The sequence below is a fragment of the Uloborus diversus genome, chromosome 2 (genome assembly GCF_026930045.1).
Source record: "Uloborus diversus isolate 005 chromosome 2, Udiv.v.3.1, whole genome shotgun sequence".
NCBI lineage: Eukaryota > Metazoa > Arthropoda > Arachnida > Araneae > Uloboridae > Uloborus > Uloborus diversus.
The window spans coordinates 141,319,673-141,346,005 of NC_072732.1; the positions used below are offsets into that span (position 1 = coordinate 141,319,673).

The window sequence follows — 26,333 nt, forward strand, 5'->3', positions numbered from 1 at the left end:
GCAAAAATTGATGACTTTTGCATCTGCAAAATATTATTTTATTATAATATGAGGACGATTTTCTTATAATATAATCAAAAGAAAACTTGTCGACCAATTTTTCTCTTAAACTTATATATATATATATATATATATATATATATATATATATATATATATATATATATATATATATATATATATATATATATATATATATATATATATATATAATTTGTTTTATGGTGGTCTACGATACGAAAGTTGGAACTTAACCTACAATGAAAGTCTACGGAAAACATGCCAGTTCTGTTGATTGATTTAAAAAAGAAAATACTTTTTTAGAGAAATATAAAACTTTTTTTTTTATGTCAAATGTAAAGCAATATTTTTTTTCAAATGTAATTTTTCGGTAGACAAAGGAAAAGAGCGATACATCCGAATGAACGATATAACGAGGCGTGATGTTCCGAGGGGTTTATATAATGCAGAAAATCGTGCAAGATAATATTGCATGCTGTTACTTCACAAGTAACTTTTCCTCCTCCAAACCAAAATCTCATAATCCGAGTCCAAAACAATGGGATACTTATTTTCCAAGCATAAATGAATTCATTGCAATGTATGAGTGAATAATCCATACTAATGTGTCTCTGGTTACCTATTATAGTATAATGTGTTCTAACAATGGCTCACTTATTTTCTAATATATTCTGCTTTCTATTTACAGTTTTATTTTAAACTTTTGTTTAAGGTTTTTGCGCTTAAATTACGTTAATTTAACTGCAATATTACGAAATGGATTAAATACTTGTTTTTGTTGCTTATCCTCACATGTACAGGGTGGTTATAAAAAAACGTGAGGTGTTCAGAGCCCTCTAACAAGTGAAGTATTGGACGAAACATTGCTAAATTTCATGGGCATACAATACGTAGAAGACCATGGTATTTCGATTTCTGAAATAAAAAAAATAGTACCAAAATTCACTACCAGGGGGATTTTGTCGCTGCAAAAGTGTATTACTTGCGAATACTGAAGAATTAAATGCTAAACAATTCTGTACACATCAAGTTTTAACTATAAATGTTTGAGTTTTCAAATAAGATTCAATAAAACCAACAAGAAATTTCAATTCGTAACAAGAGAAGAATAATACCAAAAGTCGTCACGAAGAAATTTTGGCGCGGAAGCAAGGATTTCTTCTTGAATAATATTCATATAAGATGGTGCACCACCACCTAAGTTTTAGGTACTGAGTGTATGGCGACAACATTTCTTTGATAGCAGATTTATTAGTCATGGATTTCCTACGGTACGGCCACAGTAGTCGCCCTATCTTTGACCTTGCGACGTTCCGCCATGAGGATTTCTTATTGATATTGTGTTTCTACGACATGTTCCCGATGTCTCAACTTTGAGAACTCGAATAACAATGTAGGTAGGGGAAACTAATACCCCCGCCCCGGATGTGTGGAAAATATTTTGCATTATATAGCAGTACATGGAAAGTACCTCGATGTTGGTCATATTGAACCTCATTTGTTAATAAAAATCATATTTTGGGAATAAAAGTAATGCATATTTTGGCAGTTAGCATTTAATCCTTCAAAATTCACAATAATACACATTTTCATCGCTGAAATTTCCCCTGGTGACGATTTTTTGTACTAATTTTTTCAATTTCAGAAATCGAAATCCCATAATCTACTGTGTACGCCCATGAAATTTGGCAATGTTTCGTCCAATACTTCACTTGCTAGAGAGTTCTCAACAGCTCACGTTATTTTATAACCACCTTGTATAACAGACAATTCACATCTAGTAACGCTGACGTGATCAATACTGAAATAATCCAGCCATAGCGAGATAATTTGATAATATTTTCTGGCAATGTTTGACATACAGGGAAATGCTTTATTTTGACGAGACTGAACTGGATCCGGTAACTTGACTGTTTTACTGGTAAGACTCATTTCAGGGGAATGAAGAAACGAAAAATTGGTTTAGGGTTAATCCACTGGAGTTAGAGTTAAAATGTCAACTATCAAAATATCTCCAAACTGGCAATAGCTTCGTTCAAATGCAGAAGCAATTTTCACCTGTCACACCTTGACGAGCGATTTCCTAGCAATGCAAATAAAGTAGAAGACTTCAAACTGTTTAATTTCACTTTGCCCCGTGAAAAAAAAAAAAAAAAATGAAAATTCACCCTTTTTTTGAAGATACAAATTTACAGTCAAAAATTACAAAAAACAATTTTTCAATGCAAATTTTACTGTAAAATACATTGTTATTTCTTTAGGCATTGCACTTGTCAAAAAATTTTTCCAGTTTGTTAATCTTGAAAAAGGTAAGTTATCTTCGTCATTTAAGAGTGCTCAACATTCCCCTACATTTTGATTGTAATGCTTTCTTTTTATATAATGCTTTTAAACAAAGAAACTGCCTAGATTTTAAATTCACCAAACAAAATCAGAGGATTTTTTTTTCTTTTTTACTGAATGTCTTACTTAGTTTGAGTGTTTTCGGTTTTTCTTTTCTTTTGCTTAGCATGGAGGGTCATTCCATAGAAATGTCAACCTCAACCTCAGAAATTTTTTTTCAACAAAGAATTAATTGTGACCTATCATTTCATTCAGCATACTTCCTAGTACATAAATCCAGTAACAGTTTGCAAGAATTTCATTCGGTGATTTTCTTATGGATGTAAACGTGCGAGGTAGTAGAAAAGGCTTAGCATGTGCAAAAAACATGCGTCTACGTTTTCTTGTGTAATGTAAAAATTTTTGCAAATTTTTAAAAGAACTATGTTAATTCTAAATGATTAGATGTTAGCCCAACAAAATTGACTGTTCTTTTTGCATACATTATAAGATAAGTGTTTTAATTAATTTGATTATTTCACTGAAAATATTTACGTTACGTTAGTCACGAAAATGTACTATTTTTTGCTTAAAAACTAAACCAGATGATTGAACCAAACAGCACTTTTAATTTTCTTACATCTGTGTCATATATACTTAAAAAGTGCAAAATATTTATTTTAGTATCAGAAGATATAAAATAATTAGTGTGACTAACGTAACATTTGAGCTGTGACTAACGTAACAGTTTGCATGTGACTAACGTAACATTTTAAAAATGACTGCTAATATTTAAAATTTATTTAATTTAGTGTACATTTTCATGAACAATTTTGAATATGTAGGCATTCTATATTGATTAAAAATATAAAGGGTGAAAAATACCAGTAATATTACATTGTAGACCTTCTGTTTACTTAGAAAAATACATTTGTAAAGGTTTTTATAAAGTACTTCCAATTTAAAGAATTATTTAAAAAAAAAGGTGAGTAAAGCAAAATGAGTACTCTGCTGAATGTGCATTCAACACAAGAATCCAAGCTTAAGAATTAAGATAGTGGAAAAAGTCTTAACAAAGGACACCGTCTCTATTTTTTAGAAAATACATCTCCACCTATTATTAAAATGAAGTAATTGCTGCTCGTTGGAAAACATTTGAAGATGTTATATGATACAGTGACAATAAGCGCTGCTGCCATACATTTCAGAAAATGCAAGAATGATCATTTAGAAATTCAAACATTTGCGGTGATATCTGGAATTAAAATGCATTCTGCAAAAACGCTCGAATATTTTTTTTCAACATTACATTTTAATTCTAAAGCATGCACAATACCATTCGTTCGATGAATCAGTAAACCTTAAAAAATAATATGCCATTGAAAAGTACTACGGAGTTTCTTATAACGATAACTAGTATATCAGCGGAATACTAGAATTCGGTGAAACTATCTACTTGCATAAATTAATTTTTTTAAAAGAGAGATATTTAGGATTTAATTAGACCAAGAATAATGTTATTCAGTTTGTAAAAGCAGTTTTTTTTTATTTGTTTATTTTTTCGCACATTCAAATTGAGTTAATTGAACTGAATCCTTCCATTCAATTTCTTACACCAATATAGAAAAAAAGTAAAGAAAGAACCATAATGGAACACAAAGAAGATTCCTAAAAAATGTAAAAGTAATATAAGAGCAAGAAATTAATTATAAAAAGTTTTTTATATGCATTCATTGCTTGTTATTCGATGGTTACGTTAGTCACGTTACGTTAGTCACACACAGTTTTTCGTAAAAGTACCATAAAGGGCCAAAAAAGATTCATCTGTAACAAATCTGTAGTACATTTTTAAAAATAGATTTCTTACCTATTACAAATATATCGACTAATTTTAAATGCCTGTGTAAGTTTCAGAAAAATTTGCCTCGTAACATAAGCATTGTTTCTCAGGGTTGCAAAAATGTTACGTTAGTCACGATGCCTTTTTTGATTAAAAAACACCTGCCAGCGCTTATTTTGCTTCAAATTCTTGGTAGAAATGAAAAATAGTCACCTTGTACATTTTAAATCTGCATATTAAACCAAAACACATTTATTTTTACTCCTGGTGTAAGTAAAAAGAGTTTGAAAATCAGCTGCGAATGTTACGTTAGTCACTATGGAATGACCCTGTAAGTGTAAGGCTTTCATTTTTAGCAACTATTTTAGTGACAAGATTGAATTCAAGCACGTTTTTTGGCAATTTTTTTTTTAACAAAGTGTTTCTCCGGGAAATGCCTTAATATCAAAAATTCCTAGAGTAATTTCATATTAACGAGGCTATTTTAAGAGTTGAGGGTTAACTCAAATTATCGAAGAAAATCAGATATCAATATTGCACGCCACACGGCGGGTTACATTTTCGAAAACTGATACTTTTTGTATAATGTGCACGTGGCCGATACTGAGCTTTTAAGTTGATTTATCTCATCTGTTGATTATATTAGTAACAAAGCAAATAATGGGAACAAATTGACCTTTTCTCACTTCCTTTACTTAATCTAGAGATTATTTTTATTTTTTTAGAAGGGACTGAGATCAAGTTTTGGGTTGGAATTAAAATGAAACAAATTTTAGAGTTTTTTCATTAAAACGTGAAATTTCGATTTTTGACTGGTGAAAAAAGTACGTTGTATAGTGAGTGACATTTGACGTTTTAAGATCTTTTTTGTGGTAAGAGTAAAATTTGTTTTTGCAAGCAAGCGCCAGGTTTTATCAGCATTTTTAACTACTGTAGATTATCACGTAAAATTTGTTAATAAACGATATCTATTTTGAGTATATACTCTAGGCATCTTTAAATCTTATGCTGACGTTAAAATCCGCAAAAGGAAGAATAATTTTAATTGCCGATACTTTTCCAATTTTTCTGTATTATTTATTATCAGTAAATCTTTTGCTGCCAAAGGTAACTTAGCATTCAGAAAAAGATATGCAATCGCTTTTTGTTCTTTTTATTATCAGTAACAGAATAAAAAAGACAGGTTATGTTGTTAAAATAAGATGTTGACCTCTATGCGAAGACAATGAGATAAGAACGTCATCTTAGCACAAATTGCAAGAATATATTGCACACACGTGTTTCAGGTTCACAAGAAATGACTTTTCTCTAAGCAAGAACTTTAGAGTTTACAGGCACTAAGCAGCCATCATGCCAAAGTTTGCTTCGTGACTGCTGATTCGCGACCATAAGCTCGAAACGTTTTCGCGATAAAAATAATAGTTTGTGACTGCAGTCCTAGAAATCCGTGCAAGTAATACTTGTTGTAGTTTGAGACATAACTTGGCTATTCCAATTTGGTTACGTTTGAGCAACAACAAAGTCCTAGTTTGAACATTGAAGATCAATTAGTACTTTTCACTTCCGGTTTTATGGATTTATGGATTTGGTAAATTCGCTGCTCATGGGGAAACACCTTTTCAAAATCTTTGCACGATATGATTTTCTCTGACACTTAGAAAGTGAAGTGACACTTGGAAGAGCAGTTGAACTGGCAAAGCTAAGATAAGCTTAATTAAACCGACTGCCAAAAATAGCAGAAAATGTGTAAAAGGTCGTGTTATTTGTTAAGTTTTGATCTCTAATAGTTGTTACTTGTGGTTACCTTTCAGGGTAACATTGAAACATGTATGTTAGCTTTGTGTCGCATCATATATTTTAGTGTATTTGACTTTCAAACTTTTAAAATGAATTTTTATTTCTTTATTTCAGAAAATGAGTTGGCAACACTGCTGATTGTATCATTTAATCGTTCTGAAGTTACTATTTGAAGCTGTTTAAAATTTTTGTCCTGCAGTGCAATATTCTTTGCAGTGTCACGAATAACAAAAATCTTGTGATGGTGAAGTAAAAGTAAGGAGTTTTTAAATAATTAGAAAAATGGTATATCTGGTTCCTTATACTACTTTTGTTCGATTAATTTGCTTTCATTTTTTTTTTTTTATTTCTGGTACGGCTCAAAGTTACTATAAGGTTACTTAAGGTTTAAAGGACAAGTTTAAAAAAAATTAACAGTCCATTTCTAATTGCTTTTATAATTATTACGGCTTATTTTTGTGCAACTATACAATACTTTAGGACTTTTTCTTCTGTTTTCATTCAATAGATGCACTAACAATAGAAAAATATGCGTGAGGGAGTTAAAAGTGGAGAACTTGTGAATCAAAAATATCCTTTTGATTGAAATTATCCAAGCACTGAAAATAGCAGGAAGTGTGGAAGTCAACATGTTTCTTAGTAAAGTTTCAATCCAGATGAGTACAACATCAGAAGAAAAAAAAAGCATCGACTTACCCTCCAGCTATGCATGTCTGCTGAAATTCAGTACCACAAGTGCTTTGAACAATATCAACACCAACACCTTAAGTCCATTCCCAAAATATGTATCACCAGTTGCAATGGTCTCGAGCGTGATGAGATAAAGAATCCGAGGGGGTTGTATCACGTCCCCAGCATTTCCCGCTTCTTTTCCGATATCGTTCGACGAGCGAGAGTGATCGTCTGGTCAGTCGCCCGATTCGGACCCCGATTTTTGTACCAGGTAAATGAGAGCAGCTCTTGTCAGGCGAAAGTAAATTTATGGACGGGTGTCGTTGCGCGACGATCTTTTTAACGATTTTCCGCCAGCATCTCTCCCAGGACCCACACACTCCCCATTGTTTCTCGAAGTGTGCAGGCCCGACAGAAATCGTGACCGTTCGGGGGATGATTGGGCTGAAGAGAGATTTTTCCACGTGGGACTCCTTCAGCCTTTTTAGTTTTATTTATTTCATGGCTATAAGGTGATTTTTTTTTTTTTTTGAAGTGTGACGACAGCGTAGGTCAGCTTGTTCTCACCATGGGAAGGTCACAGTGTTTATTTTCCCCTTCCTAAGTTTAGTTTTCTGTGCTTATTACTTTTTTTTTTTAATGCAATAAAACTATTCGAAACTGATAAAGATAATTAAAAAGTAAACGATAAGTGTTTACTTCAAAAATGTTAGCTCATAACTTTTCTCTAGATACAAAAATCATATCTATAAATTTACTTACCTTATTCTCTCATTTACTGTCTTAAGAATGTGAAGCTATCTGTTTTTTTCCCTAGCGTACAAATAATCCTAACCCCCCCCCCCCCCCCCATCCCTTTTATTAATGCATTAAAATTGTTGTCTCAACTTAGATTGCGGTTGAAAATACTTATTTAACCCTCATTGGTGTTTTAGATCACGAAGTTTTTTTTTCTGCGTTGTCAAAAAGTTGAGGGAACGTTTTTCCCCCACATATTTTCAATTATAGTAAAACTAGCCACCTGCGGTGGGTTGATGTACAGTAGACTTTCGTTCCACCTAAGTACACCGCCTTCAGGTGTGTTCTTCAGGGGATTCACTCCCTTGAAACCTGAGGTTGCTTAAGTAATCGGAAAGATCTTTATTGACGTTTTTGGGAAGGTATATTGCATTTTTTCAAAGAGAAAGAGAAAAAAACATTGCACCAAAGGACACACCTTACTGAGTCCACTTTCGCTCAAATCAGCCATAATTGGCAAGCATATAGCTATACTTAATCCACCATTAGTAAAGGGGGGATCCTTTCCCTTGAAGCAGGGGTTATTGGCATTGCTGCTAGCTTCTGCATCGCTCTAGCACGTATAACGTTGCTGAAGATTGAAATTTTAATTAATGTCTCTGTTAATTAAAATCGGACAAAGATGCAACTTGACTATCTGTGATCCTCGCAAAGAATTTTGAATCTTTTGATACCTGGTAGGACCGTCAGTTATCTGCCGTTCTTGAAGAGTTCGAATGACGTAGATACAGTGGCTCCCAAAAGTCTTCGTACACCTACGACTTTCAACGAAATAGGCCCCAATCCATTGGTTAGAATTAATATTTCGGAATAGGTATTTAATTGTAAGATCTATGATCAATTTTTAACAAAACTACAGGAACAATTTTTAAAAAATATTAAAACTTAATTTTTTAAAAACCAAAAACCAAAAAGTGCCGGAAATTTTATCTCACAAAAGTCTTCGTACACTTTATAAAATGTCTATATATTATTGAATTATCTAACTTTTGATTAGGTCATTAATTAGTAGAATATCATACAGTATTCATAACACCTTTTAAACGTCTGGGAATAGATTTCAATATTTTTCTTTCTTTTTTTTTGCGTAATTTCTGAGTAAGTGTTCAACCTCACTTCGAGTCTTACTGTTTCCAGCTCTATTTTCGTTTTAAAGCCCTATTTTCGTAATCTAGCCTCCAGATATTTCTAAATACGTTACAATAAGTTAAATCTGGAGATTGAGGGGGTAATTTTTAAACTTTAGGACAATTTTCGAGGCACTAGACGCAAACTTTGAAAACCGTGTGCTTCTTATCGTTATCTTGATAAAAAACAAAGTTTTTTTTCCGATAACCAAATTTTTGGCTAAGAGTTTAAAATTGGTTTTTGAAACATTTAAATTAACAGCATGATTCATTATTTCATCAAAAAATTACCAACTACCAAGTCCTGATGCTGATATGCACCCTCACACTAGAACACCTCCACCGTCCTGATTATCTGATCCAAATAAGTTCTTAAGATTGAGTTCCTAATTTTTTCTTCTACTTACAGTTATACAACAATTTAACCAAAAATGTTGAATTAATTTTTATCTGTAAGTAAGACATGATTCTAAAACGTTTTTAGCTTATTTATCATTGATTTTGCGACGAAAAGGGTAAGCTTTCTGTTTTTCGTACGACCGAGAAAATTTCTGCGGGAAGAGGTCCCATTTAATCCAGCTAATCAAAGAATTTGGCGAACAATTTTAGGTGAAAACTAAATGTAAAATGTTTCATTTTACTCTGCAGAAACTTTTACAGTATTAAAATGTGTATTTTTCATACATTTTTTAACTTTAAATCTACGATCACGTTTTGTCAACTTTGCCGGTTGATCTTTTCTTACCTTGTTTTCGGTCCGATTCCTTTCTATAAAGCATTTTATCAAGCACTTTACTATACAAACAAATAAATTAACTAATTTAGAGACATTTCAAACCAATTTACCACTACTGTGGGAAAAAATTCAAATTTTGAATGGCGTTTGCGGTTTTTTACGAATACCAGCCATTTTACAGTAATAAGCAATATATTATGGAATAAATAAACCAAAAATTAAAGCCAAATGACTTATAAGGTCAACACAATGCAAAAATATAAATAAAATGGCATATGATAATTTTAATCATGAATTTATTCGAAAATATTTGAGAGTACGATGACTTTTGTGGAGTGTTATTTCTCTGTCTCTTCGTTTTCTGACCCATTTCAAAAAGAAGATCCGTCAATATTTTGAAAAAACCAATGGGTTGTATTTAGAATGACATAGGAATGATGTGAAAAAATATTGGACTTCATATTCGAATTCAGTTTCGAGTTATTTTGATTTTACTAAAAAATTTCAAAGTGTACGAACACTTTTGGGAGCCACTGTAGGTACTGTCGGATTTTAATACACAAGATAAAGCCACATTACGTTACAAAAACTTGTAAAGACCACGTTTAGCATACTTTTTTTTTTTTATTTTTTTTGCACTTGACTTTTTTTTTTTTTTTTAGCTGGGGCCTAAATTGACTTTTTTATGTCGTAAAATAGCGTATTCCGGTTTGGGCAAGGTCGCTTTCCTCAACAAAGAGAAATGAATTCGGGCAGTTTAATTAATTGCAAAATCCTTTACATTTCCAACTATCAACCACATTATTTAATCAATGATTCGACTTACATTCCTGCTTTTTCTCAAAGCAGCAGGTAGATATGTGATTTTTTATTTTTTCTGTAAACGTAAATATCTCGCCAGTATTGCGAGAATTTCTCCACTAATATTTTCAATCCGTAAAAAAAGGGGAGGGATTAATTGAACGTTAGGTTCTGAGAGAGAAAATCGGATCCTTTGTAACTTCCAATCTTACAAGCGCATTTTTTAGATAACTTTTTTTAATTAAAAAAAAAAAACATTTACCAAGATGATGATACAGAAGAAATCTCAACCCCTCCCCCCTCACCTAAAAATCTACAACACAAGACAATATGCTGAAAAGTATGAGAAAAATATTCGGGTCTGTCTACATTCTTAGTCGTACTAGTTTTGTGAAGTATAAAAAGTTGTCAGTATAAAAAAATAAATTATTTTCAAATAAAAAAAGTACCGACTTCAAAAAACAAAAAGGAACTGAAAAGTAAAAAATAATGAATCATACTTACATACGATTTTTTCCCAAACGTATAAATCAAATTTATTTTACAATTCCTGTTCAAAAATCAACTAAACTAAACACCCAATTATAAATTAAACACTGATTTTTATTACCGTACGATGAATTATTTTAATGCCTAACTAATTAAATACGATCTCTTAATTTTTAATAACCTTTTGAAGTCGGAGCCTCCTATAAACTACTACCTAACGTAACTGACAACCCACGTGAGTTGAACACTAATTTAACTAAACGCGAAATTGATCTTCAAATCTAAACCTACTCAGTTACGTTAGGAGGCCTCGACTTCAAAAGGTTATTAAAAATTAAGAGATCGTATATAATTAGTTAGGTATTAAAATGATTCATCGTACGGTAATAAAAATCAGTGTTTAATTTATAATTGGGTGTTTAGTTTAGTTGATTTTTGTACAGGAATTGTAAAATAAATTTGATTTATACGTTTGGGTAAAAAATCGTATGTAAGTATGATTCATTATTTTTTACTTTTCAGTTCCTTTTTGTTTTTTGAAGTCGGTTCTTTTTTTGTTTGAAAATAATTTATTTTTTGCTTTTTAGTGGTGTAAATATAAAATAAGTACGTAGGGTAGAGTGTGTGGTTCACTCTTTACGTACATCTCGAGTGAAAAAGCACAGGAGTCTGAAAACAGCTAAGATGAACAAAATAGAGAAAGAAAAAGAGCACAGCGTCTCGGAGACTTCCGAAGACTGTGAAGAAATGCTTTTTCAAATGCGCAATTATTTACAAAGAAAATTGTCTTCATCATCAGTTTTATTTTATTAAAGTATGCTTTCCGAAAACGAGTCACTAAAAAACAACCTAAATCCCTTTGACTTTGCCCATACAATTTGAAGAGTTTTCTTGATTTTTCAAGGATTCCAGCTTCAGATAGTGATTTGATGACCAGGGGATCACCTGGGAAGTATATACCTTTTCAAACGAGAGAAAAAAAAAAAAGAATTTTCCAAATTGGTCTATGCGTGTTTGAGTTCACAGGGGACATACATAAAAAGATTCTGATGAATTGAGAACGTCCTTTTTAAAGTCGGTTAAAAAAAAGAAAAATTCTTAATGCGCATAACATTTTATACGATTGGCACTAAAAACTGATCTTTGTTCCACTACAGGATTTCTTTGTGCGTTAATCTAGTCAGAGCCATTTAAATATCAATGATTTTCCTAACTATTTTATATTTCACAATAATACGTGTCACGTAACTCGTGAAAAAAATCACATTTCTCTTTACTAGGCCCCGTTATAGATCAATACCACACTAAAAACAGAGTATCTACTGTGATGTTGTATATATGAAGATCAAACTACTAATAGAACAATGATACTGAATGAATTTCCTGTTTGCTTCAGAGGAGTCTTTATTCAAAAATTGCGATATGACTACGAATGATTAATGCAGGGGAAATAGTTAGGAAGGAGGGTAATCCCCCAAAGGAAGAGCCCCCTAAAAAGGAAAAATACCCCTCAAAACAGTCTCCCTCGCCCATAAGGGGGCACCCCTGACTAATATTAATGTTTAATGGTACTTTCTTTAAGTAAAAAAAGTACCTTTGTTTTATGGGGGGGGGGGCACTTTCTTTAACAATGGATTTTATATTTAATCGTTTGATATTGAAGTTGAATGAAGTTTATTGTTTTTTGCCCATAACTTTTTTTTAAAGAACAAATATGGTGAAGCAAAGGTTTGGGTCTTAAGTTAGATCCCTTCTATGCATTTAACAAAAAAATAATAATAATAAATAAATAAATAAACGATTTTTATGTTTTTTTTTTTTTTTTTTTTTTTTTTTTTTTTTTTTTTAAGTGAGACGCTATGAGTTTACAAACAACAAAGCGCGAGTATGAAATTTATTTTATAATTCCAGTACAAAAATCAACTAAACTAAACACCCAGTTATAAAATAAACACTGATTTTAATTACTATACGATGAATTATTTTAATACCTAACTAATTATATACGATCTCTTAATTTTTTCTAACATTTTGAAGTCGGGGCCTCCTATAAACTACTGCATAACGTAACTGACAACCCACCCGAGTTGAACACTAATTTAACTAAACGTGAAATTAGTCTTTAAATCTATCCTCTCCCTCGATTTCTCCAGGATCCCTTATACCCGGACTTGAAGACCTTTATACGACAGAAAGAAGTATATCGTTTCAAACAGAAATTTTTTTTTCCTAATCTGTACAGGCGTCTTCTAGTAATCAGGGAGCATAGTACATAAAAAAATTCCAACTAAGTCTGTAAATTAATATTACCCTAACTGTAAATTAAACTGACGGCGTTATGAAATATTAAATCTGGAATACTAGTCAAACTTCAGAAATCGTACGCCAGTTACGATACATTTATTAAGGAACATAAATTTAATCCTCGGAGGGAGCGGCGGGGGGATTTTTGTCTTAAATTCCCCATGAATTTAACACTAAATATATTTCAAAACTGAAATATTAAAAAGAAAAACTTTGACTAAATGAAGCTATTTTTTAGCAAAAAAATTATAATAAATTAATTAATTCAACTATTTTTGTAGCAAAATGCATTTAATTTACTGATTTGCTACATGAGTAAGAAATACATTAGTAAGACAAAATTCAAATTAGCAGGCGGCGCCGTGAAAATCAAACCCCGATGCAAGAGAATTATATACGTATTGTTCAAAACAAGATACCTCCGTCGAAAAAATGCACCGTTCACGCCAAAACCACGTGACCTCCTGTGACGTATCGCGCAGTGACGAAAGCTGGTCTACGTAGCCACAACGTGTGAAATTTAAAGTTTCTTAGATTTCTCCGAGACCCCTCAACAGATCCAGACAAAATTAAAGTGGGAACATCTGGGAACCCCCATGTTAATTTTGTCCCTTCCAAACAAAAGAATTTTTCAAATCGGTCCAGTATTCTTGAAGTAATACGAAAGCACACATAAAAAACCGCAAGCCGAAATCATAACCTCCTTTTTTGAAGTCGGTTAAAAACAGAAAAAAAAATATAAAAAATATCTATTCATTTACCTGACACTGAATGGTCGAATTGAAAATTATTTTATTTATAGAATCTTTAGGTGAGAAGCTCTAGAAACCTGAAAATTAAAAGTATTTTTTTTTCTCATGCAAAAGCGAACAGCAGCGATAGTCTTTTTTTTTTTTTGATACAAATAATTATTGAGACTTAAGTATTTTACTTCCTTTTCAGTTTAATGTTATTATTATTTTTGTTTTTTTCGGCAAAGACTGAATTTATCTGTAACTTATTTTGCAAGTTTGGATATAAAAATGTTTTTATATGTTATTCGAAAAGGTAAAGTAACAAACGTGCATCAAAATGCATGCATGCATGTCTTGAACTCTTGACTATGTAGAGTAAATCTTCCTCTTTTCCCTTTTAACTCTCTATCTTTTCGCTTATTGTTCATTTTTAATGGTAAAAGAATAATTGATTGATAAGTACTTAACTTCATATTTAAATAAATTATCCTCCATTTACAATAGCTATTTTATTCAGAACAAATGTTTAGGAATTGAAAAATGAAGTTTAACATAACTATTAAAAAGTTCAAAAACCCTACTCTTAAATTGAAGGAGGAGAAAGGGCAGTCTTTGTGCTTCCCTTTGTGTGTTCAAATTATGGTTAATGCATGAAAAGCGGTTGAATTAAAAAAAAAAAAAATACTACTATCATTGATTTAAGCCCACCTTGAAATGAAATTTTTCAATTAATTCCATAATGTCTATCAATTGAATTACCTAAGGTCGAAAGCAAAAACTCTATTGAAGTCTTTAAATAATGATGCGTAATGCTCTATTTTACACTTTCATCATTTGCATTTCCTAATAAAATTTGCTTTCTAACCTGAATTCGATTCGGTGACGCGTTACAATACTTTTACCTAAATACCAACGGATCCACCATTTATATATTCTCTTCTCCCACGGCTCCAATGTCTCAGATGGATGCCGTGTGATCCACAAATCGCTTTTACTCTTCTCTTCATCTGTGTTCGATAACGAAAAGAATCACGATCAAGGAATCGAGGTGTTCGGCAACTGGAACGCTTTATCTCGAGGCCTGATGGATAGTTTTGGATGTTTGTCAATAGAATCATGCCGAAATTTCTGCCTTTTTCAATCGTTGAGCTAGAATTAGAAATGGGCAATGTTGTTCTTTTTGATGATCCGTTCATCAGAGGATCGTTCATTCAACTAGTTCATTTGAACGACTTCGTTCACGAAAATGCAGATGATCTCTCTGCACGACATACTCTCGTACATTCAACAAGTTTTAAACGATCAGTAATGCTCCTTGAATGAAAAATAGCTGACATCATCTAAAAAACTAAGAAAATATGTTTATGGAATATAAATCAAACAAACTTCATTCAGTTTTAGATGTACAAAGCAATTATAGTTCATTTTGTAAGATATTTCTCAGTTGCCGAATAATAGGTTTTCCATTCAAAAAATCGCAGGTTCCATTTCAGCATGTCACAAAACTGAGTTATTAAATTTTATTTACTCTATAAAAAAAATAAATGAACTGTTTGTGATGTCAGAAAATTTGCAAAATTTAACTTACGTGAAATAGTGCACTAATTTAAAATATAAATATCATATCTCCAAGTGTAGTATGGTCATAGATGAAAATAAAATAAAAAATAATTTTGAAAGTGTACTTTAGGATACATTTTTAAAAAAAAATGTAAATCACGAAATAAATAAAAGAGAACTTAAAAAAAAAAAAAAAAGAAACAGGCTATAATATAAAACACGAGAATGAAGAAATGTTTATTAAAGATGTGTACGTTAAATATGCGTATACTTAATAAAAATATTATAATCATAAAGCGTCTGCTTTTTTAATAAAAACTGGAATAAGTTCGAAACTGACCTTTTTTGACCCCAAAACAAACGTCTGCCAACCGTATCCTCTACCCAAAAGAAAGAGAAAATGATGGGTGAAGGTGAAAACGTAAAATGAAGGAACAAATGTCATAATAAAAAATCAATAATAGTGAAAACATAATGCATCTATTGAATTGTCTCTATGCCTGTAACTCATTTAGTGCTCAACTTTTCTACGGCTGAAAATACTCTCTGAATTCACGCAAGTCGGTGGTACTGTTAACAATGCGCGATACACCTCCTCTAAGTGTCTAGAAGTTCTTCATTTTCAAATAATTTGGTCTCTTGCGTGTTATTTTTAGAAAGATCCTTTTGTTTTTGTGGTTTTTTTTATTGTGTGTATTACAATTATAATATTTTAAAGATTTATAGCTAGTTGTAATTTTTTCCGAGAGAGGATACTTTTCCAATATTAATATCGTTTTCTCTAATGCAGGATAAGTTTGTGTTTGATATTTATTTTTAGTCCTATGGTTGGAAATTTGCGATAAACTTGACTAAATTTGATCTTGTTATTTTCTCTTATTTGTTTTTGCGTTCTTTTCAAAATTCTCTACTAGTATAATTTTGTAAATATCAGAAAATATGTTTCAAATGCTTATACTTAACCTCTATGCAAATTTTCAAGGCACTGTATAATTTCTAAATATCATCTTTTCAAGTATAAAGCCAGACATGGCAACAGACAAAGACCAATACCGATGACAACAGATTACCTTTTGTTTTAGTAACAATAACAAGTTTTTTTGTCAAAATTCAGTACAATTGAGACAAATATTTAAAGAAAATATCATAAGTAAAAACTGCATAATTTATGGTTGGAATAAAATATTCATAGAACGAATATATTTAAAATGACACTCGACATTAATTTTCACAAATGGGTGGTGATGAGTGAAAACGGAAATAGAAAAAATAAAAACATGGTGCACAAAAACGCACAAAAATGCGATTCATCTCATCATCTAGTAATGAAAAGATCATTTTGCAATGTTTAGACCACTTTTGTTTAATGAAATTCTATTATTTCCATGCTCTTGAAGCTGAATTTTTGCATCAATATATTCATTTTGATTCTGTATCATGTAAAAATAAATGTACATTTAAAATCTTAGTAGATATTTAATAAGTTAAATTGAAAATTCTTTAGTTGAAACTATTTATTTTTAGCTAATATCGAAAATACCGGTATTTTAACTCAGCAAATACCCTTATTACGAAATTGTAAAATTGCTCGAAATATAGGCATTCGGTATACCGGTATACCAATCAGTACTAATAGACCATGAATAATGAAAAAAAAGAAACAACAAATTTATTGATAGCTCAGCCAAAGGAAAGGATAACTTAATTTTTTTGAAAACAACATTTTAAATTAGAGAACTTCAAAATTATTCCACAATACCAATGAGAACAGAAAAAAAAACCCGCAACACTTTTTTAATAAAAGATAATTATTTAGTAATAATCCTTATTAAAAAACTCTGGATATTGAATGTAAAATAAGCGACTTGGAAGTCACCAAGTTAAAAATAAAGTCAAATCAACACAGATGGTATATGATAGACGGATGTTATAGAAGACAAAATGATCGCCAGAAAAGTAATAAAAGACATTTTTAGAAATAATTTTGGCCACAGAATGCGTGAGAAGGTGCGTGGGACAAGAAGTGGAAAGTCAAACGTTTTGTTAGTAGTCCAAACAAGTTACACAAAACATTATTAATAGATACGGTGGAAAATTTCAAATGAACTGCATCAATTAAAGAAAAATGATGAATAAAGTAGAAAGTAAAAAGGTTCGAAATGAACATATTGTGCTGAACTGAGAAAAAAGAAATTTGAGATAGATAAAGGGTTAAAAATTTGAAGATGAATGTAATTCTAAACGGGGGGGGGGGGGGAATTTATCCCGAGTGCATCAATGCAATGTTCCAAACTGCTCTCCGTTCAAAAGAACGGTCGTTCATATTTTAGGTGAACGAACTAATCCGTTCATTTTAAGGTTTCATTCTTTTTGATCCATTCATTCATGAACGACACATCTCTAGCTAGAATCAAGTTTTGGAATTCGGTACAAAACCGAAAACTATTGAATTTTGTGTAGTGTAACGACACCTGTAACAGACAAGGGTCCAGTAACAGACAGCCGTTAGTGTGGATTTAAATGATAATAATTTTAGGCGGGTAAAACTAATGTTGCAACCTATGAATACGGTGCAACCAGAGTGTTATCAGAGTGAATTTCATGAGCCATTTGGTATTTACAAGGGAGTGGTGGAAGGTTATATATGGATAGCCACCACGAGGTCTGCCAGTGTTTCATGTTCATTTGACTTTAATAAGGTTTTAGATCTAAAAATAAAGAACTTTTGCACATTTTGCAGAGAAAAGGGGAATTCTGGCCTTAACACTCATCCTTTTCTCATCCTATCTGTTACTGAGTATCATCAGAATCGTAGGTGTAGTTTCTATTTCTTGGCGTCGGACCGCCAAATCGAAACTGAGCAAATAAAAATAGAATTAACTAATTCAGTGAATCCAGAAGCAGCCAAACGTTAGATTAGATTTTGTTGCATGAGAGAAAACTAGTTTAAAAAGTCTAAATACATTAAAAGGCTCAGAAAATTGAGTTAACCTGTGAGCGATGTCTTAAGCACGTCTATTACTTGTGCCATTACCCTAATGGGTTTTAACCGACTTCAAAACAGAAGGTTCAAAATTCATCGGAGACTTTTTATTTATTTTCTCCAATAACACGAAGACGCCTGGTCCGATTTAAAATTTTTTTTTTTTTTTTGAAAGGGTATACTTCTCTCAGGTGGTCTCGTGGTTATTTGTTCGGCGTCTGATGAGGGGTCCTGGAGAAACCTAAGAAGCTTTTCAAATTTTATACGTTGTGGATACGTTCACGCTGCTAGGCAAATAGTATACTCACGTCAGCCGACAGAGCTTAGCGATACGTCACTGGGCTCGTGGTTTTACCGCATTTTCACGGCGGCAGTTTTGTCTTCGCCTTGAACGATATTTAATTCTCGTGGCATTAGGCTAATTAATTTTTACTGCACCGCCTGTTCACTTTAATAATAACACTACTAAATATAAATAGGAACTCTGTTCAAAAAAAATCCTGAAATTTTACGGTAAAAGTTACTGGCATCCATGTTACCAGTAACTTTTAACTTAAAATCCTACTATACTGCCAAATTTGACGGTGGAATAAACGAGACTTAAAAAAACACAAAATACGAGCAGCAGGTTCGAATTCGGAAATTTCGTATTGGCAGGCGGCCTTGCTAACCACCATACGAGTTGGGACACGTCGAGTCAGGGGAAGTACGGTGTTATGTACTTCGCACTGTAAGTCACGTGGTGCATCAACTGGTGCTGCAATCGTTCATTTTTTCGGTACAATTTACTATATACTTTTTCTGCACTGTAAACACTCCATTTTACAGTATTATTTACCATAAATGTTTCCTGATTTTTTAAGAGTGAAAGCAGTAAATTAAATGTATTTTGCTACTATAATAGTTGAACCAACCCCCCGAGTACTGTATCAAACACTAATTTAACTAATCACGAAATTAGTCTTTAAAACCAAACCTAGTCAGTTAGGTTAGGTAGAAGTATTGGAGGCACCAAATCCAAAAGATGATTAAAAATAAAGAAATCGCATATAATTGATTGGGTACTAAATTAGTTTATCGTCCAGTAATTAAAATCAGTGTCTATTTTATAATGGGGTCGTTTCCAAAATTTTAAAACTATTTTTTTTTCTGAAAGAGTATGCTTAAAAACATAGGATCTGACCATTTTTTTAAATAATTTGCTTAAGTTTAATATTTAAAAAAAAATTACTTAAATCGGTGCGCTTTCATTGTTTAAGTTTCTGCCCATGACGTCACAAGTGATGAAATGCCATTTCGTGTTGCCATTCACAGAGCAAAATAGTTAATTCGCATCTTTACTCACGTGCATTGGCAACGATATGGTTTATAGCAAGCATAGAGCGCAATTTTAATTCGATTCTTGATTATCATAACGTGGAAACGCGGTACAAAGATGCGTCAAAGAGCATCATTTGTGACGTCATCAAGACCACGTCTTGTTTGAAAAATCGGACATTAAAAAAAAAAATAATAATAATAATAAAATAACTGTTGGGAAAATAAAAGTATTTTCTGGGTCCATGTTATTTTTTTCGTTTATTCTATCAATTTCACTGACTAAAAGTATTACTTTAGTTTGTAGGAAACAATCCCATTGGGTAAAGATAACGCTTCTCTTTAAGTAGTTTAGCCTTCAGCTTTCTTCCAGTAATCCTCATGTTTATAATAGCCAATGATCGAGTAACGTTCCTGACGTCATCTGGTATTGAAACCGGTATTCCGGTTTTACGTTTTAAAAAATACCGAATTCAGATATTGCATTTTTTGTCCGGTATTATAATCACTACTTATAAGCAAAGTATTGAACATTGCTCTTTGAGAATGCAGTTTCATCACTCCATAATTAAGAGTGCCCAAAGTTATTGGCAGTCTTGAAATTAAAAAAAAGCGTAATTCCATGTTTTTTTTCTACGCATATAAATTCTTTGATATATTTTCTACGGCAAATGCGCCTTGGTGAAAAGGGATGCATGACATTTGCATAACTCTTGCGTTCAAGATCGACTAATTTCCTGTTCCGTTTCAATTCTCTTGTCGTCATTTCATAATAATCATCGCCTGACCGAGAACGAGTGTAAGATTATTCATTCGCCGTGATGAACTCTTATGCGTAAAAATGGCGAAATAAACAGCTTCATATCTAATAGAAATAAACTGATTATTTTTGTGGTGTTGTCATAAGAAAGTGATTGGCTCTTTAAAGCTCACGAAAAAATAAAACAAAAGTCGTCGAGCTCTAAAAGAGCGGAGCCGACGAGAGGCCATATCTGCCTAGTCGGAAACTAGGGGCCCAGCTCGGAAGTGGAGTAGATCAGTTAGAGGGGGAGGGGGAGGGAACCCGGTGACCAAACTGACAAGGTGCTTGCCTTGGCTCTCAGCGGCCCTGTAAAAGGACCTACTTTTCCATAATCCAACATAATTTCTCCACATCTCTCTCTCTCAATAAGGTAATACTGCGAATGATTTCATTTATATCTTTTCAATAATTAGAACATTTAAAAAAAAAAACCAAAAAACGCCTCTTCCTGTATAAGGAAACTATAAGTTAAAGTAAAATCGGTCAAATTAATTTTAGACGAGGTATTACATTTCAGTAATTCCAACGATTATTTTTTTTCGATTACTGCTTTTTATTTTAATGTATAAGTCTGACTCTGGTAAAAAGAGGTTTAGCTTTGGGCACGTTCATCGCGCGTGCTTACCTGTAGCAACTAAAAAAAGTTGATCCTCCCAGTGTCATTTTTGGTAAAAATAAAATGCGTGGATAGTTATAGACAAATATATTGTTTTCCAACTGTATGTGAATGGGGTAGTTAACTTCAGTCAAAAGTACTACTTTTAGTCACTGAAATTGATAGAATGAGTAAAAAAAATAACATGGACCCAGAAAATACTTTCCTTTTCCCAACAGTTATTTTTTAACTATTTTTTTTTTTAATGTCCGATTTTGAAAACAAGGCGTGGTCTTTATGACGTCACAAATGATGCAATTTGGCGCATCATTCTACCACGTTTACCACGTTATGATAATCAAGAAGCGAATTAAATATTGCGCTCTACGCTTGCTATCAGCCATATCGTTGCCGATACACGTGCGTAAAGATGCGAATTAAATATTTTTCTCCGTGAATGGCAACACTGAATGGCATTTCATCATTTGTGATGTCACACGACAGAAACGTAAACAATGAAAGCTCATCGATTTAAGTAATTTTTTAAAAATATTAAACTTGAATAAATTATTTAAAAAATAGTCAGATCCTATATTTTTAAGCATGCTCTTTCAGAAAAAAATACTTTTAAAATTTTGGAAATGACCCCCTTGGCGATAAGCCAGAGACAAAATCTCCCATCTCCTGTCCTCCGAGACACTTGACGGAATGGTAGAATATTGGTGAAGCACTTAATGATTTCATCAGTTTCAGGACAGCACCATGAAAAAAAATATAGCAGTTTCCATGAAAAAAAAAGAAAAAAACTTGGATTTTGAACAGTAAAAATAAATGCGGGAATTTTGTTAAATGAATCTGGAATTTAGAGGAACACTAGAATTTTAAATGCAGCCAAATTCCATCTGTTTGCACATTGATATTAGTCTTAAAATACAATTTTGTGAGGATATGACTTCTAAAAACTCTTGCACTCCTTGAGTAGCAAGCTTCTACTCGCGTCAAACGGAACAAAGTCTAAAAATGTACATGTTTAAAAAAGTTTTTTTTTTCTTTTTTAAAATACTAGAAAATCGCTCGTCAAGGTATGATGGGTGAAAATTGCTTCTACATTTGAACGTAGTAATTGCCTGCTTGGTGGTCTTTTGATCGTTGAAATTTTAACCCTAACTCCTATGGATGAAACTCCGTGCAGAAAGCTTTCATTGTTGAACTCGTTTTCGTTTCTTCATTCTCCTAAAATGAATTTTACCAGTAAAACAAGTAAGTTACCAGATCCAGTTCAGCCTCATCAAAATAAAACATTTTCCTGCGTGTCAAACATTACCAAAAAAAAAATCATCAAATTACCATGCCTTGGCCCGAGTTTCATTGTTGATGACGTCAGGAGGTTACTCGATCTGGGTACTGTGAGATGGCCCCACTATATGGCACTGACGCTTTCGAGCCTTGACAATTTATGACTTTTCTTTGTTAAACCGATGCAACTATGATCTGCTATGTATCCACTAATCAATGTCAACATTTCAAAGTTTTTTCATTTTCGATTGGACGTCACTCATTTTGACTGCAAGAGGCGCTGAACGGAATCCTGCATCCACCAATCAATGGCAACGTAATGGAGAACAGGGGTTCCCTCAAGCGCCGTCTTTGTTGACATGAGTTTTAGTAATTGTCACGGACTGCAAGCGAAATTTAGTGGGACCATGCTCTATTATTCGCTATTATACATATAAGGATGTTTATGACGTCAGGAACGTCACTCGATCATTCGCTTTTATGTATATGAGGATAATTTAAATTTGCCGGGATATCCGAAGAGAAGTATATATAACTAATGTTTGCTCATATAAACTCATCGTGAAGATTATAAGATGATATTGTTACAAATTCTGTAAATAGTAATTATTGTAGTAACGTAACCTGTAAATAGTTTCCCGTAATGAATATACAGCCCCTATACATTCGGTTGAAGTATATGGTTCCCCTATTTTTCATTGATAAGATTCGTGAATGAATAAAAAGAAGAAATAAAATAACGGTCTACTATTTTCGAGAAGCATTTGGAATCTTGTGGAATATTTGAGAGTTCTCTTTCGGTGTGTATAAAAGCGTCCCGCGTGATAAAAAGTTGAGTTTCGATTGAGAATTTGTACTGAGAGTGTATTAGCTCTGTTTATTGCGAGGCATTTCGCTGTGTTGTTTTTCGTATTTGGAAGTAAATACGTGTGTAACCGTTGAGTTTACGCTGTTGTGTGATACTTGCTTAATTGCTGATGATTAATTTAGCAGTTGTTGACGATCTTTCCTGTACATAGTGTAAATAAATTTCCTGTGCTTTTAATCAAGAACTGTGTCGTCCTTTCAAGAAAGTTGGAAGTCTCGCCGGATCCGTTACAATTGGCGCCCAACGTGGGGCTTCTTCTGGACTTTCTTGGCGTAAGTTTGACTTCGGACATTTTTTCATAAAGACTGTTTGAATTCGGGACTTTATTTTTTTATGGTGATTACTCGCGCAATGGATGACCAATTAAAACAACTTCTGGAAGCATATAATGCTGTGAAAAGTGACTTGACTGAAAGTTTGGCGGCTAATCAAGAACAATTAAAAAATGACATTGCGGCTAATCAAGAACAATTGAAAAATGAATTGCGGCTAATCAAGAACAATTGAAAAATGAATTGGCGGCTAATCAAGAACAATTGAAAAATGAATTGGCGACTAATCAAGAACAATGGAAAGTGATTTAATGGTGCTGAAAAATAATTTAGCTTCTAACCAAGAGGAAATTAAAAACGACCTTACTTCGGTAAAGACTGTGATGGAAAATAAATTTAATGAGATAGAGCATCGAGTGGATGCTTTTGATGAAAAATTTGAAACAGTAGAAAACCGTATCGCAACAGTTGAAAATCATGAGAAAATTAAAAACATGGAAATGAGATTGGCGACCACGGAAAGCAGCTCTGTACAGTTTGGCGCTCCCACATCGGTTGCTCGACCGTCCATTAAACTTGCCACATTTGATGGGAAAACTTCGTGGCAGGTTTACAAAACTCAATTCATGATAGTGGCGGAAGCGAACGGATGGGACTCTGCTATCAAGGTCTGGCATCTTGCAGCATCCCTGAGAGGTGACGCAGCGGACATTCTTCAGACCCTTCCGGACAGCCAGCGCCTGGATTTCGCCGCCCTCGCATCTGCGTTGGAGCTTCGCTTCGGTGAGAAGTGCCAGAAAGATTTCAGCCGACTCCAGTTGAAGTCCCGTTTCCAGAAAACCGGGGAAACCCTGCAAGAGCTAACGGTGGACATCGAGAGACTGCCTCATCTTGCTTTTTGTGACTGTCCTGCGGATGTTCGAGACAACCTGGCACTCAACTACTACATCGACGGGGTTCGAGATCCGGAAATCCAGAAAGCTCTACGGATGGCTGATGTTAAAGACCTGAATTCTGCTGTTGTGTATGCGATGAAGTTGGAGGCCGCCCAGCAAGCAACCCGCAAGGATCGCCATTCAATCCGCGGCGTGAAAACTGATGTGCCTGATCCGGTTTCGTCACGCTTTGCTGAACTGGAAAAGCAAATAAAAGAAATTGCAGGAACCCTCAAAAGGATTTCGGCTCCCAAGGATCAAAATGGGCAATCACTTAAGTGCTGGAAATGTGGCGGCGAGGGTCACTTACGTAGAAACTGTGAAGCTCGCCAAAAAACCAGAGGGAAGAGCACCTCTCCCTCTCAGGTCCAGGAAAACTAAGCTGTGGTGACCGTCATATAATTGAAGAGGCAATGTTACTGGATAGCACAAATATGATAGAAACACTTAATTTACTTTATTGGAATATACACGTATTTACAGTATTAAACATGGCGCTGCTCTGCGTTCCGGAAGCACAACATAGAAGTTAAAGTACATAGAGAAGGCGCGACACTAGCGCCGCTGAATAGAGAAGAGGAGAGTCCTCACAGTCTCCCCCACTTAATTAAGAAACCCCCTTAAGACAATTGATAGTCCCTTAGGTATGAAGGAAGTCTTATATTCCTTTGAGAGCGGCGAGGCAGTGGCACAGCAGGTTGGCTGGTATTCTGGGTTGCCGCGGGAGCATTCTGGTTGTCACAGGAGATTGCAGGAGCTTTCTCTGGAATCCGCGGAACATCAAAAACCACAGTTCGTTGTCTTGAATCACTGGAAACATTAGAACGGCACTCTCGAGAAGGATCCTCCTCAAGGTGCATTGGCACACCGGTCGAATGCAGTTGGTTAATATGTCGCTTTAGTTGTCGTCCTGAGTCTAGCCTAATCAAATAATGGCGTGAACCAAACTTTTTTATTACTTTTCCAAACTGCCAGACGTTTCGGTTGTTTATGAAGACTCGAACCTGGACTCTCTCCCCCACTTTAAAAGATCTCACAGGACCACTGGAAATTTTTGATGTTGTTGGATGATATGGGAAGATAGAGTTCAAGCGAATACGAAATTCTCTGTTTAGATATAATTCAGCTGGAGACTTGCCACAAGCTAGAGGGGTTGCTCTATAGCGAAACAATATGTTTTGAACCTTGAATGGTATTGAAGTTTGTTCGAGGAATGAAGCTTTTAATTTCCTCTTTAAGGTTTGTACATTTCTTTCTGCAAGACCATTTGTTGCAGGGTGTCCTGGAGCTATAAACTTTTGGAAAATTCCATGATTGGAACTGTAGGTGTGAAATTCGTCACTTTGAAAAATTTGAGCATTATCGGATACAATAACATATGGATATCCATGAGAAGAGAAAATTTTCTCAAGTAGATGGATAGTTTTAGAACTTGTTGGGGCATCTCTGATAACTTCAACTTCTGCCCATTTAGACTTGGCATCGACACACACCAAGAAGTAGTAATTTTCGAACGGGCCAGCATAGTCGATGTGAATTCTGTTCCAATTATTTGCTGGAAGTTCCCATGGATGGATAGACACCTTTGGTGGATTTGACTTTGTTAGTGCACATCCTTTGCACCCTTTGACTAATTTTTCTATGTCGGAGTCAATTCCTGGCCAATAAACATATTTTCTTGCGAGTTGCTTCATTTTCGTTATTCCCAAATGAGTTTCGTGAAGTTCCTCTAGTATTGTAGAACGTAAACCTTTTGGAATTACGACTCTGTCCCCTCGGAAAAGAATGCCATCAAGCAATGTAAATTCTGAATCTTCGCAAGTGTTGTTTAGCTTCTTTATTATTTCCTTAAGTTCTGTATCTTGTCCTGTTTCAGTCTGGATGGTCAGCGATGTTATTTGTTGACTTGAAATCTGGAATATATTTTCGGCGTATACTTGATTTGCTTCTTCGCCTATGAATTCATCAACTGACATTTCGGGCTTTTGAACTGGTGCCCTGGACAAGCAATCAACATTTTGATTTTCAGATCCCTTTTTGAATTGTACAGAGTAATCAAAACTT

General features: G+C 33.6%; 1 protein-coding gene across 1 annotated transcript; it reads right to left on the bottom strand.

Annotated features, from left to right (window-relative positions):
* Positions 1 to 24,889: 24,889 nt before the first annotated feature.
* On the bottom strand, positions 24,890 to 25,659 carry LOC129216577 (uncharacterized protein K02A2.6-like). The gene is given in 2 exon segments (XM_054850792.1): positions 24,890 to 25,602; positions 25,605 to 25,659. Coding segments are annotated over 2 exon segments (768 nt in total).
* Between the last annotated feature and the right edge of the window lie 674 nt (positions 25,660 to 26,333).